This window comes from Petaurus breviceps, unplaced genomic scaffold (assembly GCF_028583685.1).
Source record: "Petaurus breviceps papuanus isolate PSGF00001 unplaced genomic scaffold, PetGlider_PUasm1.0 178, whole genome shotgun sequence".
Lineage (NCBI taxonomy): Eukaryota > Metazoa > Chordata > Mammalia > Diprotodontia > Petauridae > Petaurus > Petaurus breviceps.
In genome coordinates this window covers 17,543,601-17,566,152 of record NW_027185777.1, presented here as the reverse complement: position 1 = coordinate 17,566,152, position 22,552 = coordinate 17,543,601, and the positions used below count along the sequence as shown (strand labels likewise).

Genomic DNA, 22,552 nt, shown 5'->3' with positions numbered 1-22,552 from the left:
CTAGAAAATGTTAAATTCAAGGGAGCTAAATGCAGCATCATTTGGATGCTATCTTGTTGAAAATGGGGCAAAAATGGAAAGAATACATCTGTGTGAAAGCATGGATTACTAGCACTCAGAGATGGTCTTCAGAAGAGTTAGATTAGAAGGATGCCTATCCGGTGTGACAGAAGGGGTGCTAGGCATAGGGCATCCCCAAATAGCTCTCTGCCACTAGCCTCTTCCACTCTCCAAGAAGCCTGTATTAAAATTCAAATAAGCCCTAATCAGTAAACCCATTGGCAAGGATTAGTTTAATAGCTAGAGGAAAGCAAAACACCATCAAAAATAGGATAAAATATAAGTATTTGGGTTGGCATAGAGGAGAGTGGGGAGAGGAGGCAGAACAAGACCAAGGGTAAACTTTACTTATGGTCCAATTTTGCTTTGTCACATTGGTTTCTTGATTGGCTCAGTTACAAGCAGTTTGAAAGTTCTCTGTGAAGTAAAATTGAACCAGCAGAGGACCAGGAAGAGGCCACTCACTTCATTAAAGGAGGATGATAGTCTCTTATTTTGTTTTCCTTTGGTTCTGAATAACTTTATAAAAATGAAGTCTTCTCTTATTTCCCTTTGGTGGTGGCAAAACACCAAGCCTTCTTTGGAGAATTTGATCTGAGAGATGCAGGTCAATGACGATAGTCTTCCTTGCCCCTCTCCTCTTCCGGCTGCCACAATTTGAGCTTCCTCTCTACCCAGAGCCTTGGCTTTGATTTCTCCACTATGTGATCAGCACAAGATGCTAGTGTCAGGGGGAGCATTATGAACAGAATAAACAAGACCCTATCAGATGCTTAGTTAATACTTGTTAACTACTTAATAGAATGAAACTAACAGTGTTGAGGCTTGCTTTGATCTGGTTTTGTTTTATATTAGTTTGAGATTTACTGATACTTGCAACTAGCAAATAGTAAATATTTAGCTCTGTATGTATTATACTAGGAATAGGGAAACCTGCAGGTGAATTCCCATGAAGACTGGGTCTTGCCCTTGCCAACTTGATAAAGCCAGCAATCTACACAAACAGGAGATAACTCCATTCTTTATCTACAGTGTTAAGAACACAAGAAAACTCTAATTTATCAGCCACATCCTAAAAGACCTTAATATGGGAATACTGCTTTTGGTGATTCACACTATCTCTGTGTTGTCACGACATCTCTGATTCTGTCTTTGTCTCTCTTGTTTCTGTGGATCTGGGTTTGTTTAGCAGCTGTGAACATTTAACTATATACCTCTGTCTCATCTACTGTTTCCACGTTTCCCCCCACCTCCTCTGCTTTTCTCTTTAATCTCACATTTGGTATCCTTTCCTTCCTCTGGTTTCCCAACTTTTGCTTTCATCTCTCTTAACCAACCATACTAAAATGAAACATATCAAATGTTATTTTTATTATTTTCTTCATTTATTTTACTCCAATACTATAGATCAATATTCATAAAACACTGCTTTTAGCATGTAACATTTCTGTACACAAACACTTAAAATGTTTCCTTTATGTCTACTAAACTGAGTTCATTCTTTGCCTGGCTTCCATGGACCTGCATGATATACCACTGCCCTTTCTAAACAACTTATTTCCTATTATTTCACCTTTGAACTTTGCTTTAGTCAGTCATTTGCCTCTTTGTCTGAATGGCCATTAAGCTCAATCCCTTTTGTTTATATTATTTCCATCGCTTATTATGCTCCTTTTCTTCTGGCAATCTAAATTTTACTACTCAAGGCTGAGATTGAATACAATTTCAAATATTTCAAATATTCTCCTCAGCTCTGTTTTTTTTTTAAACCAAGAATGCTTGAAAGTCCTCTATTCTATCATAGTTCTACTTTTTCCTCTATAGTCTTACATTCAATTTTTAGGATGTTACCCTTTAGTGGAAATCTATGTCTTTTAGAATATCATTTTCCAAAATTTCTCTTCTTTTAAGTGGTTTCAGCATAGTTCAGAGGGGTATAAGAAGTCCACTATTCAGGTAAATTTTTCTCCCTCCTTATGCTCTAAGCTTATGTAATCATACCATTTTTTTCCACTTAAGAGCTCTAATTCATTTATTTTTATCTTTAGTTTTATTTCTTTCAGTCTTTCTTGGAGTCCTGGTGGTCAAACCATTATTTCCTCTGGGATTTTACTTATATTTTTGTTCAATTATTGTCATCTTCTGGGATTATCTATTGGGCTTCTCTTAACCCATAATAACTTTCATTTAATTTGAAGTTTTCTTCTCTTAGTTTCAATTCCTAGATTGGAACTTGGGTCTTATCATCTATGTAGTATAGAGGTTGAGGTTGCATTTCTGGATGAGGTGGCTGGAATCAGGCTTTGTCCTATTTCACAGGCTTATGAGCCTGTCTCCTTGTAGCCCAGTGTGAGTGTTGGCCTCATCCCATTTTTGTCTCCTTACCCATGCATTATCCCCAGGTCAGTTGGATGTTGGAATTCAGGCTAGTCTTGGGGCCCCTAGAAGGCTCCCCAGAGCATAAGCTGCATGGGAAATGCTCTGGCCCTTTCCTCCACTTTGACTTCAGTGGCAGATTTGCCTTCAGGTCTCTTGGAGGGCCCCCAGGGACAGGTGCAATGCCAAGATTATCTTATGGACAAGTGACTAGGTGCTGGATCTGTCCCTCACTTTTGGTTCCAAAAGATCAAAGTCAAGACTGCAATGACTTCAGATTCTGTTGATATGAAATTGGCTTCTCCTTCATCCCCACAGAGGATTCCTACTCCAATCACTTGCAGTCTTCTTGTAGGCTACCTTCTTGTAGGGTTAATAATAACATCATTTACACAGAACCTTAAGCTTTATAAAATGTTTTACACATACTATTACATTTAATCCTCTCAACAACCCTATGAAGTAGGTGCTATTATTATGCCCATTTTACAAACGAGAAAGCCAAGATTGAGAGAGTTTAAGTAACTTGCCTATGATAAGATAACACAGCTACTAAATATCTGAGAAGGGATGTTAACTTCTCGACTCTTGACTTTAGTTCTCTTTCCTTTGGCCCACCTAGTTGCCATTTTGTTCAGTCCTGGACTGGATGGAACTGATTCCTGTTGCTTCTCTTTCATTTTCTTCATCTACTGCCCATTTAAATATTTACTAGCAAGTTTGTTGGAAGGGTTGGAATTCACTTCACTTCACTTCAACATCTTAACTTGAAGCCTCCAACAACCTTCCCATGAAGTCTTCTCTGCCCATTGCAATACGTATGGATGATATTATATTTTGTGCTAGTATCATACTTAAAGTCAGTACCATATTAATTAGCTTTTAATTATGCTCTACTTATTTTACATGTGTTACTGCTTTTCTCCATAATTATAAGTACCCTGGCAAGAGTAAAAAAGCACACACACACACACACACATACACACACACACACACATACACATTCTGTATATCACCTAGTACAGTGTAAGACACATAGTAGGTTCTTAATAAATCCCAATGATTAATCAACCAGTATTTATTGATTGAATAATCAATGTTGCTAATTTAATTGATAAATGTAATTTTATTTTTTATAGCTTTTAAAATATCCTAACAGTTGCTTTAAAAGCTATTGTCTCAACTGCATTCTTTCTAATGGGTCAGAAATCTATTGTCCCTCACATTGCTGCACATTGTATAAATATAGATGCATCTTGCTTTATGCCTTCTGAAAAGCTGATCTTTTTGCATTTTTGTAATTCAGAATTTCATTTACTATTTGTGCCACCCCCTCTGCTTTTCCTGTCATGGGAAGGGAAGTTTAGATTCTCTTAAGAAACAATCAAATTCTAACCTAGTTACATCAAGCCTCAGATCAGGGGCTACCTCGTATTACAGTTCTTTCCTGATTCCCCAAGTGTTAATAATCTTACCTTCTCATTGTATATATCTTATATTTTATCAACATATGCATATTTTCCCCTAGTAGAAATATAGAACTATTTCATCTCTTCTTTTTTGTCTTAGAAATACCCTGCTCTAACACCTAGTATAGTTCCTTATTCAAAGTAGCTACTTGATTGAACATAAATTTTAGTAACATGTTCCATGATAGAAGCTGTTCCCCTAAATGATCCAGAATATATTTCCAATATACTTTAAATAATTTAAATCTCTAAGGAATTTAAAAAATGTAATATAGATAGGTTATATCGCCTCTCCAGTGTACCCCCAATCCCACTGACTTTCAGAACTCTGTGAAAACAGAAAGAAAAAGATAAATAATATAGGGTCAAGAGTGCCTTGGACTAGTCAGTCATCATCAACAGGTCATTTCTAGAGGGCAAAAAGAGTTCTTTTTCAGTGGAATTTCAAATTAATACATTGATTAGCATGTAGAAAAGTACTCTCCATTTAATACACATTTGTCAATAAATGTGAGAGGGAAAACTGCAGAGAAAGTCAGTTTTATGCTTTACACAAACATGTCCTCTCCAAAGGAATACTTTCTTTTTATTACCCTCTATCATAGAAAGAAATGTATACACACCATTCACACAAGTTTTTATCCTTGCACATTTAAAAAATTTCTACCCTTTTTTATAATGTGGTCTCCCTGAAGTCTCAATGTGAAATAATCACCAAGCATTTAGCTATGAAACTTCATTAACTATGAAATCATATTTCTTAAGACTCCCATACAAGTCATCTTTCATCTTTTGGAAAAGAAAAAAGGGGAGGGGAGTAAACAAAAAGAAAATCATAAAAACTGGGGCACAGTGAATAGAGCACTGGCCCTAGGGTCAGGAGGACCTGAGTTCAAATTGAGCCTCAGACACTTAACACTTACTAGCTGTGTGACCTTGGGCAAGTCACTTAACCCCAATTGCCCTGCCTTCCAAGAAGCAAAAAAAAAAAAAATCACAAAAACAATTACATACCAATTGCTGTCATGTAATCCCAGCGGTCAATGAGGCACATGTTAAAGATGAGGTGGTCTGATGTTCGCCCCTGTCCAATTAGTGAGATGTGCCTCTCCAAATTTTGGCAGACAGCTGAAGTCCAACCAATGAGAAACCAAAATACTATCAGGAGAATCACTGCCAGCATCCTCATGACCCGGCCACCAGTCATATAGGGGATACGCTGAGCTGTTCGTGAAAGGAAAACCTTCAAAACCCTGGAAAAGCAAATGATAGGAATATTACAGGGTAAGCTGTGTAAAAAATGAAGAAATTGAGTGATACCTAGTCCTTCTAGAGGAAAATAGGACTGAGGGATTTAAAACTGAGAGAGATCTTAGACATCTAACTCCATTCTGTTATAGAGGAGACAGCTGAGACCAAGAGAAGTCAGTCTACTTGTCCAAGGTCACACAACTAATTGATAAATAACAAAGTCAGGGTTCGACTCAGGGTTCTCTGTCTCCAAATATGGTACTGTTTCTATTAGATGCTTGGCAACTTCAAAAACCAAGGACCACCTCTTCTGAAGTTTGCTGTTGCAACTTTTTTTAATACAAGTCAGATAAAATGTTAAGATTTGGATAACTCTTATTACATTTCATTCTAATTTATTTTCTAATAATGAAATAGGCTATCTTGTGGGGAACTTTTTCAAGTATGTCACAGATTCTCTTTACAATGTTTTGTTTTATTTTTTTCCAGGGAAAAATACCGGGGACTTAGACAAATCTCAAGGCAATTATTGTTACTTAGACAAAACTAGCCTTTTATGATTGAGATATTTTAAACAACAGAACATTACTTTCTTGGATTTTTTCTCATGCACATAATTATATGTTGCCCCTAGCCTTTTGGTCTCATTTTTACTGCAGTGGTAGCATATTGAGAGCTTTCTGAAACTTATTCACAAGATCCTCCTTCAAGAGTACTTTACATTATTGCCAAAAACAATAATGAAAACAGTCAATGTTTCAATTCAAACACTAGCTTTATGTAATAGACTATAGCATTAAGGAGCTACACTGAGTCAGAACATAGATAATTAGGGTTTTGTTTTTTTTTCTGGGAAAAGTTCTTCATTCGATTTAAGGAATGATTTAGTGTGTTACCAAAAGACTCATGAGGATCCTTCATTCAAAAAGCACTGAGTCTCATTTCCCAGATGCCATTACTTCTCTAGTTCCATTCAGGGCAGGACGATAATACAGCTTCTCAGGCTAGCTGTTCTGTCTCCTGAACACATCAGACCTGAGTCACAACAACTCAGCCTGCATCTCTTTCCCTAGAGACTCAGCCAGATACTTCACAATGCTCAGATTGTGGAATGAAACCAGAGAAATCAGGTTAAAAGAGATGAGGAGGATCTGCAGGCACTTAACAATGATAACATTTGAAGTGTTAACAAGATTATGTTCATCCAATTTGGCAAATGAATAGATTGTGCCTTTGCTAACTCTACTGTACTCAACTCAGTGGTTTATTTAAATGGTGACTCTGGGCAATGAAAAGATGTATGTAAGCTCATCAAAGGGGCATTTGTCAAGTATAAGAAAATAATATTTTGTTTGTCACTTCTGTGTTCTAGGTTTACCAAACATTCATTTTGTAGAATAATGATGTAATTAATTATAACCACTCTCTTACATGTATCATTACATTATTTGTTCTTTAGTTATTAAAGTGTGTTTGAAGTTAAAAGCTACTTTGTCCTTCATCCTTCTCAAAATCATCTTAATATTTTGTACGTCTTTGATGCAATCACCACACTCTGCTCTGCAGTGACTTCTTTGTGTCTATTTCTTCTTATTACTCTTATTAGACCATAAAAAGCCCTGATATTTGAACATCATTGGAGCAACCCCCAGGAACCACCCAAGTTTTCTCTTCTTCAGGCTAAATGACCCTGATTTCTTAAATGGACTCTTCTGTCACATGAACTGTGGACCCTTCACTCCCCTAATTACTCTCCACTGGCCACTCTCAGGTTTATCAATGTCCTTCCAAAATGGGGTGCCCCAAAACAAACCTAGTAGTCCAGAGGTAGTCTGACCAGGGCAAAGTAGCAACCAATTAACAAATATTTCTTAAGTACCTACTATATTCTCAACACGAGGCTAAACACTATGGAGGAAGTACAGAATAATAAATATTAGACATACTCCCTGCCCTCAAGGAACTTTTAATCTAGTTAGGGGGTGACAAGAACTACACACCTGAAATAACTAGTAGGAAAAGGAGGGAAAAGTGTGCAGGAGGAGAGTCCATGCCAGTTCTAGTATCCAACACTGCATGGAGAAAGGTACAATAGAACCTCTCTGCCTCCTTCAAACACAACACAACAGATGTGTTAGCATACACAGCAAATGCACAGGGATGTCAAGGATGCAGGACTGCTGCCTTCAGAGATGGTGCAAGCAAAGTGTTACCAAGAGGCAGTTAGCACATCTCTCACATAAAAGACCTTTACTCTAGCAATAGTTTTGCCGCTAACTAGAGATGTAAATCAGTGAATTCAGAGAAGAAACCTTTAAAAATGTTTAGTCTGAATCCTTTATTGAACAAACAAAGAGGTCAGTAGACCTGGGTTGTCTCCAAAATGATAGGAGGAATCAGTAGCAAATGTGGAAATCAAATTGAAGTTTTTGGACTTGTAGTCTAGAACTATTTCCTTTACCCATACTACTTAAGAACTCAGAGACTCAGGTTCCTTAGCTGTAAAAGTAGGATGCTAATATCTTCCTTGTTTACATCATGAGACTGTTGTGAGAATCAAATGAATTAGTATCATAGTATTCGAGTTGGAAAAGGACTTTAGATATCATTTAGTCCAATTTCCTCATTTTATAGTTGGAAAAAACAGAATCAAAAAGTGGAAGTAATTCTGCTGAAAGACACAGAACTATTAAGTGATGCATTCAGGCTTTGAACCCAGTTCTTCTGAACCTTTTAACTCTAAGTCAAATATTCCTCTCTTCATATTGCTCCTCATGAAATTAAGTATAAGCCTACAAAATATGGAAATGTAAGATATTGTCTCCAAAATGGCTTTGGGGTTATATCAGTAATTCATTTCCAATGCACTCACTGTTCTATCCAGACTGTATTATGATCACTTGTTTAAGATATTTTCTTTTAACATCTGATTTCATCTTTGTATTCCTAAGAGCTACTACAGTGCCTTGAATATAACTGCTGTTTAATAAACATTTATTTTTAGTTTAAAAATCATTGGTCATAGTGTTTTGGAAGCTTTGGAGAATTCTTGTATGTTTGCTTTATCCTTAAAAAAAAAATTCTCTCCTTTTTTTACATTTATCCCCAGGGGGCGCTGTTGGCCCTCTCTAAGTCACTACTCCAGTCCTTCATTTCTACCAACTCCCTCCATCATTTCTCTTACCCTCCTTGTCAGTTCTCTCCTCCCTTCTCCCTCCACACTCCTCCCTAGCAAAATGGTTGCTATTTATATTCCCATTTCTCCCTTCCTTTCTCAGTTGCTTCCCCAGACTCAACTCTGTTTTGATGGGCCTCTTAATGATAGGAGTAGAAGAGGCCGGACCTCCACAAAGGATCATAAATTAGCTCCTGAAGGAGTGTTAAATATAATTTTGCCTAATGTCCTTATCATATAGACAAGGAAATTGGACCCCAGAAAAGGTTAACTGATTTGTCCAAGGTCTCTGCGCTCCAAAATTCCTTCTCACTTTTCTAATTTCATTAAAATAGTCTATTTGACTGATCCCTAAAGTGGGCCTCTCTTTGTCTACCTAACAGCTCTGAGATCTATTTATGCAAAGGGTGGCAGCTTTTGCCTTACCCAGCTGATTTTACCCATTGCTTAAATTTTCAGACAAAAAAAAATGTGATTTGAAGTATATCTCTGTGAGTATAACAGGGTTTTAGAAAGAACAAATATTTATTTCCTTACAACTTTTCTATTCCCCTTCAGCAAAAAAATAAAATGTAGTTTTTTTCCCTTTTCCTACCTCAATATCTACAGAACTATATTCATTTCCTCTCGCAAAAATCCCCAGAAAGTCCATAGTCATAAATGGCTAAGGCTTTGATATTTACATCTGCAATATTCTCTGTGTGTAAATCTCTACTAGCAAAGATTGAAACCTCCATTCCCCTCCCCACCCCCATGCTTTCTCATATTTTGAAACTTCACCTTTCCACAAATCTTCCATAGAGAATTCACCACACACATTGGAGGCCTTCCTCGGTTGTTTTAATATTAAATGCGCAACAGCACAATGCCCTGGCCATCCATCTGTTTTCATTCTCCCTCCCTGTCAGTCTGATCTTAGGAGTATTTGTAAAGTTCCTTTAAGTTCTGAGACATTGTGATCCCTGGATGATTTTTTTAAAAATATTATTTTAATTGTCCCTAAGATTAAATATAAACCTTCTGACTGGAATTTAAATTCCATTAAAATTTGGCTGCAGCCTACCTTTCTAAATTGATTTCATATTACTCTCCCTTATATACTCGTTCTAATCAAATTGGGTTATATGCAGCTCCCCCAGTATGATATTTGATATCTCACTGCCAGATCTTTGCAATACAACCTATAAACAGACCATGCCTAGAACATTGTCCTTTTTTATCTTGACCTTTTGGAATCCTTAACATCCTTCAAGGCATTGGGGCTACCTCCTACATGAGGACTTTTTCTTCTCCTGTCCCTTGAAATTAATTTGTTTTTACTTTGTACATCTTTTTTTTTTTTTATTTACTTACATTTGAACACATTTTCTTACCCCAGTAGAGTGTAATCTTCTTTAGGGTAGGAATTATTTTGATTTTGTCTTCAAATCTCCAGCACTTAGGCCCCATGCCTTATACACAGAAGAGCTTAATAACTGTTTGTTGAATTGAAGGGATTTAAAATTTTGGAATCCTGTTTAGATTCTATGTAGGAATCCTCTATGACATTCATGACTACTCTAAGGAAGCATGTCTCCCTGGTTTATGTCTTGCTTGATGTAATGTATGTGGCAACCAAACTGGCCTGTACATAGCAATCCATCTTTGGGTATCTGCAATTTGTAAAAAAATGTCTCTGCTAACCTCATGCCTAGAATGTACTGCCTTCTCACCTCCACCTCAGAGAATCATTAGCTTCTTTCAAAACTCAGTTATGTGTCACCTCTAACAGGAAATGTATCATGATTTCTCTAGTTTCTTCGGCCCTCCCTTGACCAAGAAATTATTTTGTATTTAACTTTCTGTGCAAATGAATACGCTGTTTCCCTTTCAATAGAAAACAAATACCTAAAGAGCAGATGCTGTTTCCTTTTTGTCAAAGTATCCTTAGTACTTAAGGACCTAGCACAGCACACAGCATGTAGCAAGTGTTTAACAATTGTTGTTTAGTCCTTTCAGTCATGTTTGACTCTTTGTGACCCCACCTAGGGTTTTCTTGGCAGACACTAGGGTGGTTAACCACTTCCTTCCCCAGCTCATGTTACAGATGAGGAAACTGAGGTAAAACAGGGTTCGGTGATTTGCTTAGAAGTGCACAGCTAAGTGTCTGAGGCCGGACTTGAACTCAGAAAAATGAATCTTCCCAAATCCAGGCCCAGCATTTTATCCACTGCATACCTACCTGTTATGTTTGATGATAATAGCTAGCATTTCGATAGTGCTTTAGGGTATGCAAAGCACTTACAAAGGAGTGTTTCATTTTATTCTTATAACAGCCCTGGGAAGTAGACACTATTATTATTCTCATCTTCCAGAGGAGGAGATTGAGGTTAAGTGACTTGCCTAGGGTCACACATCTAGTAAGTGTATGATGCTGGATTTGAATCCATGCTTTCCAGGTTTCAGGTCTAGTGATCTATCCATTGTGTCCTCACAACAATGCCTGTTGAATGTTTAATGAAAGGAAACATTTAGCAAATCCATCATTTCATAGTTTGGAGAATCTTAATGTTACAGATGCAAAGGAGATTGCAATAGAAGAATCTCCTAGTTCTGCATTTTGCTCTACCAAGTCAGTACTTCTCTGAAATAGAAAAGTAATGATTTTAAAAGGGTCTTATATTCTCCACATCAGTCCATTACTTGTATGACTATAAGTGTGTGTATTCTGTAGAAAATTGTGATAGTCTATTACCCACTTCATGTTTTTATTAAGGATAATTCCATCAATGTGTGCACAGACCAGAGAGGATATTAGGAATATAGATCTGGAGGTGGAAGACACCTCAGAAGTCAGCCATTCAAATTAATTCATTTTACAGTAGAAGAATTGGAAACCTAAAATGTTCACCTGACTTGTCCAAGGTCACGCAGACCCAGATAGTAAGGAGCTCAATCAATAAAGATGTCTTAGTAATAAAGAAGACCTACAATTATACTTTCTATGTTGGTGATTTTCTCTTTTTTTAACAGGTGATTTTAAAGTTGATTAGATTTGTCTCCAGTGTCAAGTCAAAAAATGAAGTAAAAATAGTGGCTTTTAGAATCTTTTCTAAAATATATATAGAAAATCAATCCTATAGCAGTACCTTTAAAAGTCTGTCACTTCCAGTATGACTTTCTGTCTTTATTTATTTTTTTAGGCCAAGTTACTCAGACCAACTTCACATTACGAGTACAATCCTTCCTAATTTCTCACATAATACACCAGGGAGTGAAGTGATAAGAGTTCAAATTTGCTGGTCTTCTAACATCATAGATGATTAGAATAGCTGTACTGTCCATGCCTACCATACCTTTTTCATAGCTTAACATTACATGTGACATCAAAAGTTATCTAATCCAAACCCAACATTTACAGATGGCAAGACCTAAAGCAAAAAAAAAAAAGTTTATTAATCTGCTTAAGGTGACAGAGTTAACCAGGACTTTCACTCACATGCTCTGGCACCATACTCAATGCTCTCTTCCAAACTACCTTCTGTTTTAGATTGTTATTTATTTTTCCTCTTTAGAATCTCCACTTAGAACATTGCAGACAGGAAACTCTTTATCTGACAACCTCTTCTTTATCTCCCTGTTATCCTTAATCCCATCCTCACTTAGCAGTTTACAAAAGAAGTCCCCTGTAATGAAACCTAGTTTAATGATCTCCATTTCTGTGCAAAACAACTCTTGGTCTTAAAGAAAGTGGGAATGTTCTGGTACTTGATGGTTCAGATCTCAAAGAGCAGTTCATTCAGACAGTCTTTATCCAAGCAATTGAGAGAAAATAAATAATTCTCCAGCATTGAATATCTTTGCCAACTTGGCCTCATACAATCATGCCAAAGATGGCAAAATCAAGTTACCATGTTATTTATTTTATGAAGACTCTAAGTCATCACCTGGACATTTGGTCCTAATACATTAAGACTTTTCTTCACAATTGTTTAGGTTAATCTTGGTTAATTAATTAAATTATACCAAGCCAACATTTAAATAGGGAAAGTGTTTGGTTTTATAATCTTACCTGAGCAATTTGGTGGGGGGGAACCTTAAAATTTTTCATTTGTATTGGGGGTTCTTTAACCAGAGTCCATCAGCTTGGTTTTCTTGGTTTTTTATTTAAAATTTGGTAACTGTTATTGATTTCCTTTGTAATATGATATATTTTATTTTAATTCACTTAAGAACGTTCTGAGGAGTCCATAGGCTTCACCAGACTGTCAAAGGGGTCCATGACAAAAAAAAAAAAAAAGACTAAGAATTCATGATGTATTCAGTGAAAATATAATTGCCCAAAACAGGTCTTATTGAATACCTACTTATATGGTACTGTCCAAGGTACAAGAAGGTTTAGGAGGTGAGTGTGAGGAGGAGAGAGCTACAAAGAAGCACAATCTATAATCTGTGCATTTCAGGAGTTGTGATCTAGATGGGATGATAACACAGGCCCAAATTATTATGACACAGAGTAATATAGGTGACAAGAGTAGTACAGGCAGCATTTTATCAAAACACTCTGGAAAGAGAGGTCCTTTCTGACTGTCTTAGGTTTCTGTTTGTATCCCCAACACTTAGCACAGCAATTTGCACATAGTTAATAAATACTTCATTCATTCAATAAAGGTAGTTCAGTTTAGGAAATTTCTCAAGTGAAAAATTCCAGGTTTCCCCTCCTCTCTAGCAGTCTTTAGTCAGCTACTATCAGATAACTCATCAGTAGCAACTCTCTAAAGACCTATTTGAGGTGTCAGGGAGTCCTCAGGATCACTCATTGTATACATCTGACTTGAATGTATTTAAAGTAAAGTCTTCCTGCCTCCATGCCCTGTGCCACCCAGCTGCCTTAGGTTTCCAGTTGTTTTTTTTTTTTTTTACTGGCCTCAGCTACAGTTAGGTAAATCAGTATACACTAAGAAAGGCACCTTGGCAGAGGAGGAACATATTTAAAGAAACAAATATTAAGGGTTTATTCATTTATCTTCTAAGCCAAATTAAGGAGAAGATGAACAATAAGGATTTACTATTTTTATTCTTTAATCCTATCAGAGCATGACTGAATCAATTCTCTCTAAGTAAGAGGTATCAGACTAGTTCTTGAAAAGAAGTGGGCCTGGGAGAACTGTATCATCCAGCCGATCAAGCAAATCCTTGGCATTAAATAGTATTCTCCATAGATCTATTAGGGAGAAGGGAAAGGAATAAGCATTTAAGTGTCTACTATGTGCCAGGAACTGTGCTAAGCATTTTATAAATGTTATCTCATTTGATTTTCACAACTACCCTATCAGGTGGGTGCTATTATTATTATCTTAATTTCTATAGTTTAAGTAAACTGAGGCAGATAGAAGTTATATAACCTCCTCAGGGTCACACATAGTAAGTATGTGAGTCTGGAGTTTAACTCAGGTCTTTCTGACTCTAGGCCCAGTACTCCATCCACAGAACCATCTAGCTTTCTCTACTATAACTAATTTTTAAACTTGAATCATAAGATAGATCATAGAATGGGGGTGGAAATCTTAGAAGTCATCTATTTCGGCAGTCAGTCGATAAACATTTACCAAGTCTTTACTATGTGCCAGACTCTGTTAAGTACCAGGGATACAAAAAAAGGCAAAAACAGCCCCTGCCCTCAAGGAGTATACATTCTAAATGGGGAGACAGCACGGAAATAACTCGGTACATACAAATGGAGCATAACGTGAAAGGAGAAAGTCTGAGCAGCTAGGACCAGGAAAATCCTCCTGCCAAAGTTGGGATTTGAGTCAATCTCCTTATTATAAAGATGGGGAAATAAAGAAGTTAAAGTGATTTGTCCATCATCACATGAGTGACTTGTGACATAACCCAGTTTTGGGTCCTCTGGTTCCAAGCTCATCTCTTTTTTTGGTGCACCGTGCCACTTTGCTAATTGTAATCATAAGAACTGAGTGTGATGCTCTTCTCTCTGTGACTTTGGGCAAATTATCCAACCTTGCTGTATTCCATTTTCCTCATTTATAAAAGGGAAGGGTTACACACAATATACTAACATAAGATCAAAATGGATACATGATTTAGACATAAAGGGTGATATGATAAGCAAATTAGAGGAAAAGGTACTATTTTACCTGTCAGTTTTATGGATAAGGGAAGAATCTAGGACCGAACAAAGAGACAGAGTACATTACAGGATATAGAATTGATCATTTTGACCATATCAAATTAAATAGTTTTTTGCACAAACAAAATCAATGTATCAAAGATTAGAAGGAAAGTAGGAAACTGGGAAAAAATTAGAGCAAATTTCTCCAACATAGGCTTCATTACTCAAATATATAGAGAAGTGAGTGATATTTATAAGTCATTGCCCAATTGATAAATGGTCAAAGGATATGGACAGGCAGTTTTCACAAGAAGAAATCAAAGTTATCTATTTTGTTGTTGTCTTTCAGTCATTTAGTCATGTCCAATTGTTCATGACCCTATGGACCACAGCACAGTAAACCCTTTTGTTGTCCACTGCCTCCTGAAGTCTCTCTAAGCACCTATTCATTGCTTCTGCGACACTTTCTATCCATCTTATCCTCTGTCATCCCTTTTTCCTTTAATCTTTCTCAACACCAGGATCTTTTCCAATGAGTTCTGTCTTCTCACCATGTGGCCAAAGTATTTAAAATTCAGCTTCAGTATTAGTTCTTCCAGTAAATCATCTCAATTAATTTAAGTATTGATTGACTTGATCTCCTTGCTGTCCAAGGGATTCCCAAACACCAGCACTACAATTTGAAAGTGTTGATTCTGCAGCACTCAGATTTCCTTATAGTCCAACTCTCACAACCATCCACTGCTAGCAGAAAAACCAAAACTTTGACTATATGAACCTTTGTTGGCATGATGATGTCTCTGCTTTTTAGTATGGTGTCCATATTTGCCATAGTTTTCATTCCAAGAAGCAAGACTTTTTTAATGTCATGACTACAGTCACTATCTGCAGTGATCTTTGAGCCTAAGAATATAAAATCTGAGACTGCTTTCATTTCTTCTCCCTCTATTTGCCAGGAAATGATGGAACCAGTTGCCAATATCTTAGCTGTGTTTTTTAAGCTAAGGTTCAAGCTAACTTTTATACTCTCTTCTTTTATCCTCATTAAAAGGTTTTTTAATTCTTCACCTTTTGCCATCAGAGTGGTATCATCTGCATAGTTGAAATTATTGGTATTTCTCCTGGCAACCTTTATCCTGGCTTTTTATTCATCCATCCTTATAATTTGTATGATGTAGTCTACATGAAAGTTAAATAAAGTCACAAAATATAGCCTTATCATACTCCTTTTTCACTTGTAAACCTATCAGTTGGTCCATTTTTAGTTTCAACTGTTGTTTCTTGCCCCACATACAGGTTCCTAAGTAAAAAGGTAAGAAATTCTGGTACCCCCATCTTTTTAAAGACTTGCCACATTTTGTTTGACCCACACAGTCAAAGGCTTCAGTCTAGTCAACAAAGCAGAAGTAGATTTTTTTGAAGTCTCCTTTCTTTCTGCATAATTCTGTGAATGTTGGCAACTTGGCCTGTAGTTCCTCTGCTTCTTTAAAAATCAGCTTGCTCTTCAAGTAATTCTCATTTCACATATTGCAGAAGCCTAGATTGCAGAATCTTAAGCATGCCCTTGAAATAGGTGTAACTGTTCAGTAATTTGAATATTCTTTGGCATTGTCCTTTTTTTAGAATTGGAACATAAATTGATCTTTTCTAATCCAGTGGTCACTTTTGAGTTTTCCAAATTTGATGTGGTGTATAGTCCTTTAACGGTATCATCTTTTAGGATTTTAAATATCTCAGGTAGAATTTTGTGACCTCCAGTAATCTAATTTTTAGCAATTGATTTCATTCTTCAGGATGTCTAGCTTTAGATCAGTAACTATACCATCATAGTTATTAGTGATGTTAATATCTTTCTTTCCTAGTTCTTCTGTATATTCTTGCCACCTCTTCTTAATCTCTTCTATTTATTTTAAGTCCCTACCATTTTTGTCTTTTATCATGTCTCCTTTTACATGAAATGTTCCCTTGATATCTCTATACAGTGACTTAAAACAAGACCTGGAGCTGACTGTGCCTCAGATCATTAGTTCTTGTTGCAAAATTTAGACACAATTTGAAAAAAGTAGGGAAAATCATCAGACCATATAAGTATTGAATAAATAACATTCTTTATGAATATGAAATAGAAATGATAAATAGATTTAAGGGATTACATCTAGTAGATAGAGTGACTGAAGAACACAGGTTCCCAATATTGTATAGGAGGCAGCAACAACAACAACAACAAAAAATTCCAAAGAAAAATGAACAAGAAAGCAAAATGGCTGTCTGATGAGGTTTTCCAAATAGATGAGGAAAGAAGGAAAGTTAAATGGAAAGGAAAAAAGGAAAGATATCCAACTGAATGCAGAATTACAGAGAATAACAAGGAGAGATAAGAAGGTTTTCTTTAATAAGCAATGTGAAGAAAAAGATGAAAATAATATAATGGGAAAGATGAGATCTCTTAAAAAAATCAGAGATATCAAAGGATCATTTCATTCAAAAATGAACATGATAAAACCTATCTATATTAGTATGAAAAATGCTCTTAATAACTATTGATTAGAGAAATTCAAATTAAAACAACTCTGAAGTATCCCATTTCTCAGATTGGCTAATGTGAAAGAAATGGAAGATGTTGGAGGGGATGTGGAAAAATTAGGACAAATACATTGTTCTTGAAGTTGTGAACTGATTCAACCATTCCAGAGAGCAACTTGAAACTATGCCCAAAGAGTTATAAAACTGTATATCCCCTTTGACCCAGCAATATAACTACCATGTCTGTACCCTAAAAAGATCAAGGAAAAGGACCTATGTGTACAAAAGCATCTATACCACAAAATTTAAAAGAATTTGAGTTTCATATTCTGTTTCTATTTCACTCCTCTTGCTTTTGTGGTAGCAAGCAAGAGAATGCTCATAAATTTTGGAATGGCTGAACAAGTTATGATATATAATTGTGATGGAATGCCATTGTGCTATAAGAAATGATGAGCAGGATGCTTTCAGAACAACCTGTTAAGACTTACATGAACTGAGGCAAAGTGAAATGAGCAGAACCAGAAGAACATTGAACACAGTGACAACAATTTTGTAAGATGATCAACTGTAAGTGACTTAGCTATTCTCAGCAATACAATGATCCAAGACAATTCCAAAGAATTTCTATGAAAAATTCTAACTGCATCCAGAGAAAGAACTGATGGGGTCTGAATGAAGATCAAAACATAGTTTTTTTTTAAAGTTATCATACTTGAGGGTTTTTTGTCTGTATTTTCTTTTGTAAAATGTCTAATAAAGAACTGTTTTGCATGACTGCATGTGTGTAATCTATATCAAATTGCTTGCCTTCTCAATAAGAAGCAAGAGGAGTGAAGGAGAATATGAAACTCAAATTCTTTTAAAGAATTTAAAAATATTTTGTTCACATATAATTGAGAAAAAATAAAATTTAAATGTGAAAAAAGGAAAGGTTAGGTTACATGTCTTCAAAGGTCCCTTACAATTATACTTTCCTTTTGTGATACTATGATACTACATAAATTTTTCTGTATTATGAGCATACAAACTATGACATAGGATCTGGTCCTTGCCAGTGAGCTTACAGTATAACTATAGAAGCCATATTCTACAGTGATTTCTTATTAACAGCTCTGTATATTCTAAAATGAAATTCAACTGTCTACATACGCAGCTTTAAGCAGTTTTATTACAATAAAGCTTAGGTACCTAAAGCTGAGCTGTTAGTTCTCTAATCTGTGCACACTTCAGCTCCTCATCAACAACCTATCCAGAATGGTAGTCATTTTGTAATTTATCTGAAAGTTATAAGGCATTCCTATGATTCTTTGAAAAAAAAAAGCCCATATAAGTCCCTTTAAAATATAGTATCATAATTTTGAGCCTTCAGTTAAAGTGTCAGATAAGAAATTTGAGAATTTTAGATTGGGTAAGAGGATTAGAGACCATTATATACAATTCCCTCATTTTTCAGGTGAAGAAACTGAGGCACAGAAAAAGGTTTTAGGTAAGTAACAGGTAAAAGTCCTGTGCTTAGAGGCAAAGATGAGACTAGAACTGACAGCTCTGAACCCCCTAATTTAGTTCTGCTGACATTTAACCACAAGGAAATTCTCTTAATTTCTTTGGTCTTGGTTTCCTCATCTGTACAAGGAGGGATTTGGACCTTTCAGCTATAAATCAATGATACTATGATTCTACAGAACCTTCCGATATGTTTTTGTAAAATTCAATGTGTTGACAAGAGCAAACACACACAAAGTAATTTAGCAGTCCAAAGGCTTGCTATTTTCCTCTTTCTTAATGTGTCTACCTTTATTTTTTTTTCCACTAAAAACGTGCAGAAGGATTTCTACTCACCAGCCAATGTCTATTGCAATCCTATCTCTTTCCATTTGAATAGTAATAACAAAAAAAAAAAAACATACAAAAGGCAGCAGGCCTTAGGCCTAACTTAATGTCTATTAATCTCTTAGATTTCAATGGCAACTAGGAATATAAGTGTGAATGTTAAAAGTTATCAAGTTATTATTATCCTGTTGTAAAATCTAAAGCAACTCAATTCCTCACACTTATCAAAAGAACTGTCAGATAAAGCAAGGCAAAGGGGATTGAAGGTCATTACCTATGTCAGGGAGCTTATCCACATCAGAGATGCCCCAGCCTGACAATCTACTTAATTAAATGAAATTGGCATCACTTTCTTAGAATTTTACTCTTAGAAGAAAATTGAAGAGAATATTTGATATATTTGAGAATATAGCATGAGCTACTCTATAGGCTTAATCATATTTATGCTAAAAAAGACATTGTTATTCCCTGCACAAAAGTAATTTTCATTTACTCCATGTGAAAGTTATAGAAGATTTTGCCTTTTTTTTAATCACTTAAATAGGCTTGCTCTTGTCCACCTAGAATTCAATCCAATTATTTGTTAAGATTTTGTCTTTTGTGTATATTAATGTTTTTAGTATGAACAAACAGGGCAGGAAAAAGAGTCATACACACACAGACACATGTATGTATGTATGTATGCATGCATTCATGTATGTATTTGTTATTTTAGGCCAATAGTGGGAGCATCCAAATTTCAAGGTCTCCTTTATTACTTGATCAAAGGGTGAAAATGTGAAATCAGGAAGCAAAAAATATGGGAAAGAAAGAAAAAAATCTAAGTTCCCTTTGAAAAGTATAAAGGAATGAACATTAGAATTCTGGAATGTGAAAGAAACCAGGGGTCTTACAGATCACCTTGGCTAATTTCCTCCTCCAATTTTATTAACTATATACTTAAGGTCACGGAGTTTTACTGACTTGCCAAAGGCCAAAGAATTAGTTGGTGGACAATGCTGATTCTCAGTGTCCACATTATACCAAAATTCAACTAGATAGTATCTGTTTTAGGGCAATTCACTCCAAACCTATTGATTAACTCTCTTGCTTTAACATTTTCTCCTTTAATGTCCTAATGTTCCTTTCTTTTCCTGTCCTCAGTTCCTAAATACACACTTTACCACATCTGTCTCCCGATTTTACTACTTTTCCTTTACGTAGCCATCTGTCAAGATTTTACCCATCTTTTGAGACCCAGATCAATGTCATTTAACTTTCATTTCTTTCTATCATTCATTTTACTTTTATGTGTAAATATAGCTTGTATCCACAATTAGAACATAAGCTTACTGAGGTCACAGACCATATCTTTGTACTTCTTTGTGTTTTCCACAGCACTCAAGCAACTATCTTACTTAATCTCTCTCTCCCTTTATAGACAATCTAGAAAAAAGTTGCCTATATAAGCTTCCTTCATTTTCTAACTTCCCACTCATTCGCCATCCCTTTGTAATCTGACCTCTGACTCTACCACTAAAATGAAATTGCTTTCTCCTTGGAAAGAATACAATTCTATATCCTGTTCAGTTTTCTCTTTCCTCTCAACAATCACTATCCTGTTAATGTAATCAGCTCCCATAGATTCAGTTATCTCTATGCAGATGAAACCAAAGTCTATGGTCTCTGAGTTATTAAATCCAATGAATATTTTTCATTCTCATACTTCTTGACTTTCTTACATTTGACCTGTTGATCACTTTTTTAAATTAAGAAATTGATGCCACTTGTTTTTATATTACCTTTATTTCTGAATATAGCCCTCAATTCTCCAAAGTCCAGTGACATATGCCTTATAACAAACAATAAAAGTAGAGGAAAAAACAAAGCAGACAATCCCTTAACTGAGTTTGGAAGACTATACGATGTTTCTTAGCCATTGTCACCTAGTTCTGCAAAGAAGGGAGGAAAGTACATTTTCTCATCTCTTCTATAGAGCCATGCTTGGTCAGTATAATTACAGAATTCATAGGGTTTTTTCTACAAATTTATATTATAGCCACGGTGTTTATTTTTTCCTACTTCTTCATTCTGCATCAGTTCATATTTCTTCCTAAATTTCTCTGAATTCTTCGTATTCATCATTTCTTACTCCCTCCCCCCCCCCCCCGGGGTTTTCATGACATTATTATCATATTGTTCTCCGACCTGTCTGATCATTCTTACTTGGTCTCCTACCCTGGAGCATTGTCTGCTTATCTTGCTGTCTATGACTAGGTGTACTCCAGAGGTCTTTATCCTGGGCTATCTTCTCTTTTCCCTTGACAATTAGTGTCCTGATGATCTCATTCCTTTCCATGGGTTCAATTATCATATCTATGCAAATGAAACCCCAAGTTATTTACGTAACTCCCACCTTTATATTGAGCTGTCTCAACAGAGTCACAGAAATATTCAGAGCCAAGATATAGCCAGGCCAGCAGATAGCTAGGGAAACATATAGTCAATGTCTGGCCCACAGTAGGAAAAAAGGACAAAGAAGCCCTGAGAGGCAAAAAATTTAGGTTTTTTTCAAAACTATTACTAGGGAAATTACCAGCATCTGTTTGAGGACTGTCAGGGTCACAGCAAAAGATTGAGATAACCATGGGTTTAGAAGCTTCCAAGAAGAAAAGTTAGAAAAGGATGAGACCCAAACATAAGTTAAGTCACCAGAGGATTGAGCTAAAACCCAGGAATTCCTGTAAAGTCCAGGGCCTTATCTTAGCCATGGTATACAGAACCAAGCAGGGCCTGCCCATACTATCCAAAAGTGTGGGAGAGAGCAGCATCTAACTCAAGCAGAAAGTGCCAATCCAAAGATTGAGGCTGAAAATAAGAGTAAAAGAGGGAGAAGAAATGAAGAGATTAAGTAAGAACAAAGGGGTCACAGGGTGTTGCCTAGGCAGAGTGTGGGATAGGGAGAAGGGGCAGAGCTCAAGGATGGGAAAGGACAAATTGTAGTTACAACTGAACAGACTGGTTTTACAAGTTGGTTTCACAAATTGATCTAGACCCCAGGTACCCCATCACAAGTATCCTTTTATAGTTACCAAAATAATCATCCTAGTACAAAATCTTACCAAAATACTCCCCTGCTCAAAAACTCCAGTATTGACTCTAAGATAAAAAATAAAAAATCCCCCATATGGACTCTATTGACTCTAATTCCAGCACAGAACAAATGGAGTGTTTACTAAGGGAAATCTGAGAACATTGAAGAGTGAGTTTTAGCCTTCCAATCAAGCTATAGCTGTGGATGATGTGCTGGTAGTGATCCCAAGCTGGCTGATAGCACCATTATTGAAATGAAGCAACTAAATTGCAAACGGAAAACTTGTAGACTTCATTAATTGCATATTTTCCTATAGCTTAGAACAAGTCTTTAATGTCAACATGTTGAGCTTCAGATGAAATTGGTCATCTCTTAGCAGTCAGGGTGTTTTGTTCTTCCTTAACAAAGGATACATAGATAAATAAGGATAGAGAGATACAGTAGATATTGATATCAATAGATAGATAGATAGATAGATAGATAGATAGATAGATAGATAGATAGATAGATAGATAGATACAGGGATAGATGGATGGATAGACATAGACAGATCGACAGACAGACAAAATAGACAGATAGGTAGGTAGACAGACAGACAGACAGACAGACAGACAGACAGACAGACAGACAGACAGATAGATAGATAGATAGATAGATAGATAGATAGATAGATAGATAGA

The 22,552-nt window shown here is 36.1% G+C and overlaps 1 protein-coding gene across 1 annotated transcript in view; it reads right to left on the bottom strand.

The window, feature by feature from the left end:
• GPR158 (G protein-coupled receptor 158) overlaps positions 1-22,552 on the bottom strand; it is a 446,391-nt gene that overhangs the window by 34,706 nt on the left and 389,133 nt on the right. Inside the window, exon 7 of the mRNA XM_069086327.1 lies at positions 4,920-5,158. Coding sequence (XP_068942428.1) covers positions 4,920-5,158 — 239 coding nt within the window. The remainder of the gene's footprint in view (positions 1-4,919; positions 5,159-22,552) is intronic.